The sequence below is a fragment of the Piliocolobus tephrosceles genome, chromosome 1 (genome assembly GCF_002776525.5).
Source record: "Piliocolobus tephrosceles isolate RC106 chromosome 1, ASM277652v3, whole genome shotgun sequence".
Taxonomy (NCBI): domain Eukaryota; kingdom Metazoa; phylum Chordata; class Mammalia; order Primates; family Cercopithecidae; genus Piliocolobus; species Piliocolobus tephrosceles.
Genome location: NC_045434.1, coordinates 81,223,487 through 81,238,512, shown reverse-complemented (window position 1 = coordinate 81,238,512; position 15,026 = coordinate 81,223,487). Strand labels below are relative to the sequence as shown.

Here is a 15,026-nt window from a genome sequence, read left to right as displayed (position 1 = left end):
TTTTTTTTTTTTTTTTTTTTTTTTTTGAGACAGAGTCTCGCTCTGTCTCCCAGGCTGGAGTGCGGTGGCCGGATCTCAGCTCACTGCAAACTCCGCCTCCCGGGTTCACGCCATTCTCCTGCCTCAGCCTCCCAAGTAGCTGGGACTACAGGCGCCCGCTACCTCGCCCGGCTAGTTTTTGTATTTTTTAGTAGAGACGGGGTTTCACAGTGTTAGCCAGGATGGTCTCGATCTCCTGACCTCGTGATCCGCCCGTCTCGGCCTCCCAAAGTGCTGGGATTACAGGCTTGAGCCACCGCGCCCGGCCTCTAACCACTATTCCTCCATACGAAGCAAAAGGAGGAGTAAACTTGAAATCCCAAGGCTGGCTTCTAGTTCTCCCTCTTCCTCTTGTCCTCTGGAGCTGCACAGGTTGTTGCATATCTCTGAATCTCAGTTTCCTCAGGGTAAAACGAGGCTAGGCCTCCTGCCCTGCATATGTCATAAGGTCGTCACAGTGACTGAATGAGTATGAGGGGGTCTAGAAGAGACCTCTAGGGGCTGAAAAGCAAACAAAAAAGCCTCGATGCCATGGCTCACACCAGTAACCCCAGTGCTTTGGGAGGCCAAGTTGGGAGGATCGCTTGAGGATGGAGTTCAAGACCAATCTGGACAGCATAACAAGACCCTGTCTCTAAAAAAAAAGTTTTAAAAATTAGGCAGGTGTGTTGTTGCATGCCTATAGTCCCAGGAAGGCTGAAGCAGGAGGATCCCTTGGAACCCAGGAGTCCGAGGCTACAGTGAGCTATGATTGCACCACTGCACTCCAGACTGGGTGACAGAGACCTTGTCTCTAAAAAACTAAATAAATAAAAATAAAAAATAAGACAAGGTCTGAAGGCAGGCACCAAGTCTGCCTGGCATCCCCAGTATTTTGCACTCAGTTAATGTTTATTGAAGTAATAATGCATCTGAAAGTGCTTAGAAAGCTGTAGAGCATCATAAAGTACGAGGTTCATGAATCGCCGCAGTCTGTGGCCACCTCGGGTGAGGGCTGGCTCTGCTGCTAGAGCCTTCCCAGGGTATCTAGAGAATTCATCTCTAAGGTGCATACATCTCAGACTTCTAAGCACTAGAAATGAACACCACTCCATTACCCAATCTACAGATTTCAGTAGTGAACCATAAGCACGCTGACCGGCCACTTGCTAAAGGATCGCTCAGTTTATCAAGCTTTATGATGAAAGGGTCTATTCTGCATTCCTTACCCTCCTCAAGGCACCCCCATCATTCCCAAGGCCCAGCACACAGCATTAACACCTCCACTGGGTTGGCAGTAATAACATCCTAGTGTTTCTCGTCAGCAAAGATTTGCTCAGAAATAAAAAAGACAAGAATATATTTCCCTAATGGCAAATGTGGCAACCCGGATCAAGACTGTTATTCTAAGTGAAGTATCTCAGGAATTGAAAACCAAACATCGTATGTTCTCGCTCATAGGTGGGAATTAAGCTATAAGGACACAAAGGCATAAGAATGATATAATAGACTATGGGGATTTTGGGGGAAGGGTGGGAGGCGTGAGGGATAAAAGACTACACACTGGGTACAGTGTACACTGTTTAGGTGACGGTGCACCAAAATCTCAGAAATCATCACTAAAGAACTTATCCATGTAACTAAATACCACCTGTTCCCCAAAAACCACTGAAATAATAATGATAATAAACTACAAAAAAAGGAACATATTTCCCCTCAGAGAGAAATGTCCTGGAAGGCAAGGCATCAAACGCCACCCCACGGGGGTGAGTAAACCCTGTGGGGTTGAGATCAGCCCTACTGCAGCCTACAAAAATGCTATGTGTAATCAGAGTTTCAGCATCCCGATTTATGAAATGCCTCCATTAAATAGGCTCCCAGTTGGCATTTCTGCACACACTATGGGGTGTGCAGAACAGGCTCCTGCTCCAAGGCATGCTCAGCACTGCCCCATGGGGGCATGGCGGTCATCCCACCACCGCTGCCAACCTCCATCAGGTCAAGAGAACAGAGAGATAGGGGAAAATGCAAGAAACTGAGATAACCCCCACCCCCTCCATACACACACACAAACATATCCCACAGCCAGAACAGTCATACCTGGCCATCACAATATGCAAGATGCCCCATCTCCAGGATCCAGGTGAAATCCTCCCCTACCCTCTAAAAACAGCTCTTAATTTCCCTGTCACTGAAACAGAAGCAGAGCTGGGGAAGTGGGTGGAGCCATCTGGCTTTATACCTATATCTCAAAAAAAAAAAAAGAGGGGGGCTGGGAAGGGCTCACAAGGAAAGAGTGTGTCACTGTAGCACTGCCTAGAGACAGATTTTCTGGCGAGGATGATGCGATGATGGCAGAGGGTAGGAAAATGTGCTGCAAAGTTTACAATCTGCCCCATCTGTTCAGCGCTGTTCTGTCCGTGGCAGGCGCCGAATGGCTTATCGGCTCTTGCCGTGCAGACACATGCAGGGGCCAGGCTGTCTGGGGAAGCCTACAGAGACATGGAGGGCCAGCACCACTGCCTGGAGCATGCAGAGGGTTTGCAGAGGCCCAACCCCAAAGGCAGAAAGCCCATGACTCTTCATGGCAGCCCTTTTGCTTTGAGATCTAGGAATCTTTCATCCTAGCATCTCTGGAGCTGCACGGGTTGTTGTGTATCTCTGAATCTCAGTTTCCTCAGCGTAAAACGAGGCTAGTCCTCCTGCTCTGCATATGTCATAAGGTTGTCACAGTGACTGAATGAGTATGAGGGGGTCTAGAAGAGACCTCTAGGGGCTGAAAAGCAAACAAAAAAGCCTCAATGCCATGGCTCACACCAGTAACCCCAGTGCTTTGGGAGGCCAAGGTGGGAGGATCACTTGAGGCTGGAGTTCAAGACCAGAGCTAGGCTTTGAAAACACAAGGATGAATAAGATGCAACATCCGTCCTCTAGGGTTCATAGTCTTGTGGGAAGCCCATAGATGTGGCCCAATGGTAGCACCTGGAGTTGACTATGCAGTCAGCAAGGTAAGCTGAGCTGTGAAGGGCTTTATGTGCCAAGCCAAAGTGCATGGATTTTTTTTTTTTTTTTTTTTTTTTTTTTTTGAGTCAGAGTCTCACTTTGTCGCCAGGCTGGAATGCAGTGGCACAATCTCAGCTCACTGCAACCTCTGCCTCCCAATTCAAGCGATTCTCCTGCCTCAGCCTCTCAAGTAGCTGGGACTACAGGCACATGCCACCATGCCTAGCTAATTTTTGTATTTTTAGTAGAGATGGGGTTTCACCACATTGGCCAGGATGGTCTCCATCTCTTGACCTCGTGATCCACCCACCTCGGCCTCTCAAAGTGCTGGGATTACAGGAGTGAGCCACCACACCCAGGTAGTGCATGGATTTTTTTCTCTATATTTGTGGGTCATAAAACACAATCCAGAGGGTACAAGAATAAAAGACTAAAATGTTTATATATTTATTTTTATACAATTAAATACATAATAAGCTAAGCTTTATTAACATTCACTCTAAGCAACAACCTTCATACCTTCACTTGATCCACTCATCAGTGACCACAAGTCACAGGGTCTTGAGTGATCCTGGGGGAACAGTGGGCATCCCACAACATGGATGGGTTGACAGTGGCGATTCCACTTCTCAGCTCTCATTCAGCATGATGTGGCCTATTATAGACAAGCCTGGGTAAGTGGAACTACAGAGAAGATTCAGCGTTTAACTATCCCCAAAGTGGGCAAAAGGCTTAAATTTTTTTCTAAAAAGAAACTGTGGGCTGAAGAAATAATGCAAAATAAGACAAACAGCAAGAAAGAGGCAGACCTGACAAGTTGTTAGCCACATTTCAGGGGCAAACAAGACAATATAATCAGATCTCACGAGCCAGCCAAAAAGTTTTCAAATTACCAAAAGACTATTTGAAACATGGCTTGGCGCATGCTGTTGCTAATGAGGAATCTAACCCTAAGTGTAATTATGCTCAAGATATTAGCTGACAACAGTAATGAAACCATTGCAGTTAACAAGACATTTTAAAATACTGCTTTCATTTTCTTTATCATGTTTTTTGAGTTAATATTTGTGTATACTTCACAATGAGCATAATATATTGGTACAGTAATGCATGTATAAAAGTACAAATAAATGAGCATATATCTGCTGGGAGTGCGTACTCAACACTTTTCACTGCTAGAGTGGTAATCAAATCGATGCAACTGTAAATAGCCTAGACCCCCGCCCAGACCCTCCTGTTCTTGGCTTTCACCTTCCAGGAGTAGTAGGAAAAACACTAAAAACATTAAAAGTGAGCACTGCCTACTAAAACTTTGTCAAAGAGAATTCCAAAGAGTAAGACCTGCTGGTTTAACCACTCTTTCTTCCTAGTCATGGCCATGTGCCAGAGAGGAACACGTACCCAGCTAAATCTCAGCTCTGCAACTCACCAAGATGTGGGGCAATTCAAGTCACTTCTCTGGCCTAGGCTCCACACATGCAAAATAAAGGAGTGTGAGGTGGTATGGAAGGCAGAGAAGGGGTTTCTATTTTAATGGGGGTTTTGTTGTTGTTGTTTGTTTTTTGAGACAGGGTCTCACTCTCACCAAGGCTGGAATGCAGTGGCATGATCACGACTCACTGCAGCCCCAACCTCCCTGGGCTCAGGTGATCCTGCCACCACACCCTCCCAAGTGGCTGGGACTACAGGCTCGCACCACCACACCCAGTTACTTTTGGTATTTTTCGTAGAGACAGGGTTTTGCCATATTGCTCAGGCTGTTCTTGAACTCCTGGCCTCGAGTGATGCGCCCACCTCAGCCTCCCAAAGTGCTGGGATTACAGGCATGAGCCATTATGCCCAGCTTATTTTAATGTTAATTCTTTATCTTAATATGTATTTGAAAAACAGTAATTTTCCGTTTATGATGGTGGTCTTTTTTAAATCCACTTATGTAAGTTTTACAGAAGTAGATATTAAAATACTAAGCAAATAATATAGCTAGTGTGCAGATTTAGATGTCAAAAACTGGGGGCTGGAGTCTAACTGTGGACTCAGAAACTCTGGCTGGATGGTATTTACCTAGTGCCCAGGTCTGAAACTCTATGATTATTAACCTGTAAGCATGTAAACTAAACTATCATAAGGCCCTTATAGGAAACAATAGGACTTAGACAAGTATGTTCCAGTTCAGTTTAGGTAGGTCATGTTATCCCTCTTGGCCCCTGATTTAAGATGAACAAATGCAAATCAAAAGATGAATGAAGTAGTTTTTTGTGGTGACAGCTTCTGCTGCTGTTGGAGATGAGGTTTGAAGGAGGGGGTGTTTGTTTGTTTGCTGCTTTAATAAAGAAAGCTCTCTGCCTCGCCGTTGTGGGAGTCTAAAACTACCGTAGAAAGAAATGTCCAAATACCAGCAAAGGGAGGGAAGGAACATGAGATCCTCAAGCCCTGTCCCTCACGCAGACGCCCTCTCCCGGCGGAAATGTGCGGGTTTGGTGCCCCCTGCTGGCCCTTTTCTGACAAAGACGGACACCCAACCACGGAGGCCTGGGAGGGCCACTGCAAAATGAGCCTCTCGATGGTCGTGTGAGTGCACACTCTTGCAAAAATGCACCTGAAACAACAGCAATGCATAACGCATGATTGTTAAGAAACCAGATCCCATGAAGTGGCTCTGTGTCTCCTCCTTCCTGCCACTATATTGAAATAATGTGTAACTTGAATAGACAACAGCAGAACCCGGGGGAAAATTCGAAAGGCCTCTTCTAATCACTGCTTCTGTCCTCAGCCAGATGGTTCCCCGTGTTCTCCAGGTGTACTGAGAACACAGTTAGCTTTTGCAACAACCCTTACATGCATCTGAACTGAGGCTGGAAAGTGAAGCTCGGGCATTGCAATAATTTCCTCAAGAAACAAACTGGCCAGGCACAGGGGCTCACACCTGTAATCCCAGCACTTTGGGAAGCTAAGGCAGGAGGATGACTTGAGTCCAGGAGTCTGAGATCAGCCTGGGCAACATAGAGAGACCCTACCTCCAACTCTACAAGAATTTTAAAAAAAAAAATTAGCCAGGCATGGTGGTATGTGCCTGTAGTCCCAGCTACTCAGCAGCCTGAGGTGGGACGATTGCTTGAGTCTGGAAGGTTTAGGCTGCAATGAGCTGTGATCACACCACTGAACTCCAGCCTGAGTGACAGAGCAAGATCCAGTGTTTAAAAAAAAGTTAGGTAGGACACATTGTAAATTATACAAAGGGATATAGGCTGCGGGCAGGGTCTCTGTTCTCAAAGGGCTTTCCATCTAGAAAAAGAGATAAAAACAGAAATGGTTAATAATGTCAGTTACCACTTATTAAGCCAGCCACTTTACCATTATCTCCAATGTTAACAACAATGCTGTAAGCTAATAATTGCCACGTTGCAGATGGGTAAACAGGTTCAAAGAGGCCAAAGGACATAGGCCAAAAGGGGGAGAGCCAGGTCTCCAACCCTGGTCAGCTTGACTCTGAACTCCATTCTCTGTCCACTCGCATCATTTTTGGCTTAGTTCCCCTATACATGTAGGAAGATAAACTACACCCACCCACACATGGGCTCCCACGTGAACAGGGAGGGCATGTACCTATGACAGTAGCCACCTCAGGGGCTGGAGGGAGGTAAATGGGCTGGAGAGGTGGCAGGGTGGGTGGGATGAAGGAAATACAAATGTGCTATTTATTTTATTTTGAAAACAAACAAGGTTTAAAGCCCACATATACCTCATGGTATGTTGTTAGACAAAAATACTTTTAAATGCAAATAAAAATTGTTAAATGTAAAAAATGTCAACATTTGTTCATTTTGGTTGATGGGAACCTGGCTATTCATTATTTTATTCTCTGTATAGCTCCATTTTTTCTTTTTTGTTTTTGAAACAAGGTCTCACTCTCTTGCCTCAGCTGAAGCACAGAGGCACCATCATAGTTCACTGTAACCTCAAACACCTAGGCTCAAGTGATTTCTCCCCTCAGCCTCCCAAGTAGCCGGAACTACAGGCGTGCACCACCACACCTCGCTAATTTTTTAATTTTCTGTAGAGACGGGGTCTCACTTTGTTGCCCAGGCTAGTCTCAAATTCCTGACCTCAAGCGATCCTCTGCCTTGGCCTCTCAAAGTGCTAGGATTACAGGCATGAGCCACCATGCCCATTCTTAGCTCCAAACTTTTTAAAATTTTCTTAAATGTGTTTTACTTCAGACAGGGTCTTGTCCTGTCACCAGGTTGGAGTGCAGTGGCATGATCATAGTTCACTGCAGCCTTGCCCTCCTGAACTCTAAGGATCCTCCTACTTCAGCCTCCCGAATAACTGGGACTACAAATGTATGCCACCACACCCAGGTAATTTCTTCATTTTTTATAGACAAGGAGTCTCGCTATGTTGCCCAGACTGGTTGCAAACCAGCCTCAAATGATCTTCCCACCTGAGCCTCCTGACATGCTAGGATTACAGGCATGAGCTGCCATACCTGGCCTAGTAAATAATATTTTTATTTAGGAGGAAAGAAGGAAAGAAACTGAAAGGAAATAAGTATCCTCTGAGGATCTGAATATGAAATCATGAAAACCAGTCTACCCACTTTGTAACCACATGAAAGTATGACTGCGAACCCACAGGTTCAATCCAAGTGGAGAATACTCAGCTATTTACACAGTGGCTTTTGTCTGGGGACCTCAAAGCACTTCACAAACACAAATTAATTCTACCTCTTGTCACCTCGTAAAAGATGGAGGAGTATTTTACAGATTATTAAGTAGGGTCTGGGGAAAATGAAGTGTCTTATCTAACATCACACATCACACCATGAGTTACAGACTGAACTGGGAATAGAGCCTTGGAGACGACAAGCAGCCCTCTGGCCTAACCACAATTGTGAGAGCATCACTGATAAAGAAGAAACCTGTAGCATCTGCCGCTCCTGTTCTTTTCATGATATGTTATAATGCACTGTGCCTTTAAGAAGCAGGCCTTTCAGAGAGGCCAGCCTCCCTTTCCTCACATTAAGCCTCATCTGGAAATATCCTACCATGCATAAACAGAGGTCTTTTTCAGGGACAACCCAAGCCACATCCTGTGGCTTTCATTTTGCATCTCCAGCCAGGCAGTGCTCAGTGCTGGCCTATGGTAGAATGAAACAACTCTCCTCCTTTCCCCCTTTCCCCTGTTCTCAGAGGACAAAGCCAGGGAGGAAAGGGGCAACCTGTTACCATCAGACCTCAGTGCCAAGGAGGCCTGGTGTGTGCTGAGCCAGGACAGAGAGTATGTGCTCCAGAACCCCCTTTGGAGTGTCAGTCAGTAAACTCTGGTTGTGCCATCCCGGAACCTGGCTCCTCTATGGTTCCTCTTACCTGCCTACCTGAGCCCCATGGCATCAAGGTCAATGACTGGCCAGGACACTAATATGGTTCTAGTTCTTTTTTTTTTTTTTTTTTGAGACAGGGTCTTGTTCTGTTGCCCAGGCTGGAGTGCAGCGGCATGATCATGGCTCACTGCAGCCTCAAACTCCTGGCCTCAAATAAGCCTCCTGTCTCAGCTTCCCAAAGTGCTGGGATTATAGCCACAAGCCATGTGTCCAGCCTTGTTTCTGGTTCTCGCTGTCACTCACCTCAATTCTGAGTCTCCCAACTGGGCTCCGTGGCTCCTGACTGCTGATAGTGATTGTTTTAAAACACAACGCTGACCATGGGACGCCCCTACTGACATTCCACACCTGCCCATCAGCTGAGGATGAAGTTTAAGCTCCTTCGCATGGGAAACGGGGCAAACTGGCTCCCACTGACCCCTCCAGCTTCTTCTACTTCTGCTCCCTCTTCCCAGTAACTGAGCCTCTCACAGGGGCAGTTCCAAGGAGAACATCCATAGACTTCCCTCAGTGAGTCAAGAGGGAGGAGTCCAGAGTTCAGTTATCAAGTTTAAACAAGACAGGATGAGAAGTGCAGGCCAGCGGCAGAGCCACGAGGTCCATGCTGCTAGGAGCCCACGGAAAGCGGACTAAGAAAAGGAAGGCCTGAAGCCCAGAAACCAGTAGCCAAAGGAGCTACCTCTATGGTTCCTGCATCAAGGGCAGGAAAGCACTGAGAAGGAGACACAACCACTTCCTGGGGCCCTTTTTCTAGGTGGGACTGCTGGGGCTTACCCCTGGGAGACACTGACACTGTCACCTGCAGCTCTGAGGAGGGAAGGAGGTTGCAGGACTGCCCCTCAGGTCTGGATGCCACCCCAGCAGGCCAGACTGAGGCACCACAATGACTCATGCGCTCGAACTTCGGGCGAGGGAGGCACAGAGCTGCCAGAGACTGAGCATGGGTCTCATTGTCACCGGCCTGGCACCTCACACTTCTAAAACCCCTCTGGCAGCTGTTTGGGGCAGGGAGAGTACTTGGGAGATGATGACAAGAGTCCAGAGGACAGGACAGGACACCAAGAGTCTGACCTGTGGCAAGGAGGGTGGGCCAGGGAGAGGGGGCTGCATGGATTGGGCACTGGGTCTCTGGTGAGGGTAGATTATATGTGAGCCGGACGAAAGCATGGAGCCAGAACAGACAGGAGAAGCTGAGAGGAAAACTCACAGCCAATAAACAAACCACAATCCGGGCTTTCTTTTCTTCTTTCCTTTCTTCTTTCCCTTCTTCTTTCCTTTCCTCTTTCTCTCTTTCTTCAGGGTTTCACTCTCACTCAGGCTGGAGTACAGTGGCATGATCTTGGCTCACTGCAAACCTCTGCCTCCCGGGTTCAAGTGATTCTTGTGCCTCAGCCTCCCGAGTAGCTGGGATTACAGATGTGTACCACCACACCAGGCTAATTTTTGTATTTTTTAGTATAGATGGGGTTTCACCATGTTGGCCAGGCTGGTCTTGAACTCCTGACCTCAAGTGATATGCCCGCCTCGGCCTCCCAAAGTGCTGGGATTACAGGCGTGAGCCACCATGCCCAGCCAGGGCTTTTCTTTTTTACCATAAGGTTTGCCCAGGAGTAGATAATACAGGCAACTTCTCTCTTTTAGTATCTAATAACACATTTTACCTCTAGCATTTACTCAAATGCCTAGTTCCACTACTAAACCCTAAACTACTTTAGAATAAAAATCATAGTTATCTTTGAACCCCCCAGGGTCTAATACTGTACCTCACATATAACAGGTGTTTAATAAACAAAGTCTCATTGGCTAGAATACAGAAATACATATATACATACATTTATATCCATATGATTATGACAAAGCATATATGACTAGTGGGAGAAGCTGGAAGTTAGAGTTGTACTATATTTTGAAGAATGCTGAGTTAAAGATATATTTGATACTCTAAGTAATGGGGTATCATTGAAGTTTTATGACAAGGAGAGTAATTTTATTAGCGCTATGCTTAGGAAACTAAACTGGGCAAGACGTTTTGTGGAATAAAGCAGGAAGGACTGTAAGTAAGATTAACAGAAAGTTACAGCAATATTTTATCATAAAGAGTTCCTGCACAGGGTATAACTAATGGCCTGTGGCCCCATTCTACAGACTGCAACCTAAGTCATTGACCATTAAGTTAAAAATTACATCTTAGGAATTCCAATTAAGACACAGACAAATACAGTATAAGATCCCACTGTGCTAGTCGGAATATTTCTGTCTTTACTGGGAAAGCCTGCCCCTTCAAACGCCAGAAGCATTTACAACCGTCCCAGATCTGAGCCTGTGCCATGTTGTGAGTTTGAAAAGGCCCACATCTGGCTTTAATGATCATTGTCTAAAAAGAAACATATCTGAAGGACTGGAGAGAAAGGAAAACTTTGGGGGGAAAAGAAGAGAAGGACATGTTTTATCTCAAGCCACCTAGCTTCTATTTTATAAATTTACCTATTGCCAAATACATTTAGGAGTAGATTCTCACAAAACATACATATACCAGAAAATAGCAGTCTTAAATGGAAATACCTCTCATCCACTACTCTGGCATGGCAGATGGCCCTCTCCTGATGTTCAGGGAAATGGACTTTGCTTTCAGACAGAAAAGCCTATAAAACAATGAGGAGTTGTCTAGAGTATGCAGAAATGCTTAACCCCTTGCCTGCAGGTATCAAACCTGTATATGGAATACAAACAGCATTCCTGAGCAGGGACTAAGTCTTATTCATCTTCATATCACCACAGTGCATTGCACATAGTAAATGTCTCTAAATATGAGTAGACAGTTTAATAAGAAGGCTCAACTCTTGACGTATAAAGATAAATTGGCCTCCCGCACTGGTAAGTCTGTGGGGTTTCTGCAGTTCAGCAAGAATCCAAATACAGGACAAGACACCACGTACCCCTTGCTTGTAGACACCCTTGATAACAGAGGAGATGAAGCTGAGTTCTGGGGCTTCGACTGTGTTACATTCAAAAGCGTTTTGGTTGAACTATGGGCCCTCAGGCTGCAGCGTCTAACATCATGGGGATACATATACACCAGAGAAAGATCACGTACGCATATATATTTGGCAAACATTAAATAGAATTTATGATGTGCTAGGCACTAATTTAATCACCTTAAAAATATTAACCCATTTAATGTAATTGTCAGAACAAACCCCAGAACATAGGCAGTATTATGATCCTCATCTACAAATGAGAAAACTGAGGCACAGAGAGGACACTTGCTCAGGGTCACATTGCTATTAAGTGACAGAGTCAAGATTTGAACCCGATCTGCCTGGCTCCAAGTGTGTGTCTTAACAACACCTGGCCTCATGAACAGCTCTTTTCCGGGTTGCAACAACAATTCTCTGTTTGGTTTGTTGGATCTGAAGGGATATATACATGTTGATATGTTTATAAGAATTGGTGGCTGGGCACGGTGGCTCGTGCCTGTAATCCCAGCACTGTGAGAAGCTGAGGCCAGCAGGTCACTCAAGCCCAGGAATTTGAGACCAGCCTGAGTAACATGGTGAAACCCCATCTCTACAGAAAAATACAAAAATTAGGCTCACACTTGTGGTCCCAGCTACTCAGAAGGCTGAGGTAGGAGGATCACCTGAGCCCCAAGAAGTTGAGGCTGCGGTGAGCCATGATCACACCACTATACTCCAGCCTGGGAGACAGAGACCCTGTCTCAAAAAAAAAAAAAAAAAAAAAAGAATTGGTGCTTCCCTTGTGTTATGAGTATGAATACTTCTCATCAACGTGTAGATACTGAGCTTGTTGATAATTAAAATGTGATCACTTTCTCTCTAGTCCAATTCCAGGCATGGTCTAATTGCTTAATATATGTGAAATTCTAGTATGGAGAAGTGCTAACGGAAAAGCAAGCAACTCCATTTCCCAAGGGTGGCTGCTAGACACGTGGCTTGTTGGCTGCCCTTCTGATCTCACATCGTTACCCTAAAAGGGCTGTATCAGGTTTAACTTCAGGGAAGCCCTTGGAACAGGGACGATGTAATCTCAGTTCTCACTCATCCTCCCCCACTTGCACACGCCCTACAGAGTAACATGCAGACTAAAACTCCACTGAGCAGCGGGGACTGCCAGCAGATCCTCTGCCACTGGGGCCAGGAGGGTGGCACAGAGTAGGGTCCTGGGGCCTGGCAGAGCAGAAGCCAAGGCTGAGCGAGGAAGGAAGGAAGACAGTAAATACGGAATGTGCTAGCTTCATCACTGTGCCTGAAGTCTTTTACATCCCACAGTTCTGGGACAAAGAGAAGTTACTGTGTGTGTGTGTGCGCGCGCGCGCGCGCGTGCTCACGCATGCACGTGCATATGCGTGCAAGGAATGGAAATGTGGCCCCAGGCCTGGTGACACACCAACAGCACTTCACTGCTGATTTTTTGGTTTATTTAATACTTAGCTGCCTTTGTTACAAAGGAATTTCATTCCTCAGAGATCCATTATTTTCAAAAGATTCATTCTTGAAAGATTATTATTGTTCAATATTCTATAAACCAAGATTCCTTAAAATAAGAAGGTTTGGGTCTCGGGAGCAATCTTTCCAACTGGGAGCAGGGGAGAGAGTATATTTCCAAAGTGGCAAAACAAAATGAAGCCTTTAAGCCCATCATTTCAAAAGAAATAACCAAACTTTTAGTGCAATAGGTCACAGGGATCAAAGTACTACTTTCGGTTAAAGCTTTGGCTTGTTCAAAGGACTTTGCACCTCCAAATTTTTTGGGTAATCAATTGGCAGTTTACCAATTTTATTGAACACCAAGGGTTCATATGGTGTTGGTATAAACAGTAAATAAAATTAAAGTTTAGAATCTGCTCTACAAAGACAATGTCACTGAAAGGCACAAACAATATAAATAACCCGAAACAAGATCTTAGAGTCAAACAGACCTGAGTTTGAATTCCAACTCTGGCAGCTATGTAATCCTAGTCAAGTTACTCAATCGTTTTGAGCCCTAGTTTTCTTGTGGGTAAAATGGTGATAATTACACCTACCCTAGGGGTTTGATTTTTCTGTGAAAGTTAGAGGAGATAATATGTAAAAGTTTTCAGCATAACGCAAAAAAAAGTGTTTACTAAATATTAGTTATCTTCCCTGTGAAAATAAAGAAAAATAATATGCCATCATTGTGAAGTAATGTCACTCTGCAAATTTACAAACAACTTAACCAAAATTAACAGGAAATGTATTCAGGGTATCTACTGAGTACCCACTACATGTATATCACAATTCATGATATGGCAAAAAAGACTTTTTTTTTCCTTTTTGAGACAAGGTCTTGCTTTGTCAATGGTTGGAGTGCAGTGGCATGAACACAGCTCACTGAAGCCTTGACTTCCCGGGCTCAAACAGTCCTCCTATCTCAGCCTCCTGGACTACAGGCGTGCACTACCACACCTGGCTAATTTTTGTATTTTTTGTAGAGATAGAGTTTGGCCATGTTGCCTAGGCTCATAACCCACTTTTCAAAAGCTTACACTTGACCTGTCTCTCATGAAAGAAAAGAAAAGAAAAGAAAAGAAAAGAAAAGAAAAGAAAAGAAAAGAAAAGAAAAGAAAAGAAAAGAAAAGAAAGGAAAAGAAAGGAAAGGAAAGGAAAGGAAAGGAAAGGAAAGGAAAGGAAAGGAAGGAAGAAAGGAAGAAAAGAAAGAAAGAAAGAAAGAAAGAAAGAAAGAAAGAAAGAAAGAAAGAAAGAAAGAAAGAAAGAGGGAGGGAGGGAGGGAGGGAGGGAGGGAGGGAGGGAGGGAAGGAAGGAAGGAAGGAGAAAGAAAGAGAGAGAGAGAGAAAGAAAGAGAGAGAGAGACGGAGGGAGGCAGGGAAAGGGAAAATAATAAAGAGCTTACACTCAAGTCAGGGAATAAAAATGTTCATATTAAACACTCAGTGGCATAAAAGCCATACTTGCCCTCCATTGAGCACTTACAATGCACCAGGCATCATGCTGACCACCTCAGGAACAGGGTCTCATCTGATCCTCTAAACAGCCTAATGAGATAGTTATTGCAATTTCCCATTTCCCAGATGAGAAAACTGAGGCCTAGTAAGGTTAAATTACTTACCCCAAGGTCACAGAGTTAATATGTGGGCTTTGAACTCAAGCAGTCTGCATCTATAAGCAGCGGCATTCAAGGACCAGTTACAACTTAGTCACAGGAGAACCTAGAGAAAGATGAAGGTGGGGTTGGACTAGTGACACAGTACTCCTTGGAGAAATTGAGCTGGGCTCTAGAGGAAACATGGAAGGCGGGGGGGGGGGGGGGGGGGAGGGGAGGGGAGGGGGGGCAGGGGACAGGAGGGGGGGGGACAGGGGGGGGGGGGGTCATGGGAGCAGCCTCCTGCTGAAGCCTCCAGAGGACTGCAGGAGGAAAGGGGAACTTTCTTAGGGGGAGAGGAAATTGGAAGAGGAATCCCTTTACCAAATGTTGCTTGGAGCCCAGAATTTCAGCCAGTCTGCATAAGAATAATGTCCTACATTTTTAAAGAACACACCATAATTTACAAAATGCTTGCACAAAACTGTCCTATTTGATGATGACAATGGGTAACATTTACTGAGAAATGTATCATAAACCAGGC

The 15,026-nt window shown here is 45.1% G+C and overlaps 1 protein-coding gene across 2 annotated transcripts in view; it reads right to left on the bottom strand.

Annotated features, from left to right (window-relative positions):
* Nucleotides 1-14,726, bottom strand: part of CNIH3 (cornichon family AMPA receptor auxiliary protein 3) — a 300,156-nt gene extending 285,430 nt beyond the window's left edge. For both annotated transcript variants that reach the window (XM_023203656.1, XM_023203655.1), the window contains exons 1-2: nucleotides 14,510-14,726; nucleotides 3,541-3,676 (exon numbers count right to left, since the gene is read on the bottom strand). In XM_023203656.1, coding sequence (XP_023059424.1) covers nucleotides 3,541-3,661 — 121 coding nt within the window. In that variant the 5' untranslated portion in view covers nucleotides 3,662-3,676; nucleotides 14,510-14,726. The remainder of the gene's footprint in view (nucleotides 1-3,540; nucleotides 3,677-14,509) is intronic.
* Nucleotides 14,727-15,026: the final 300 nt, after the last annotated feature.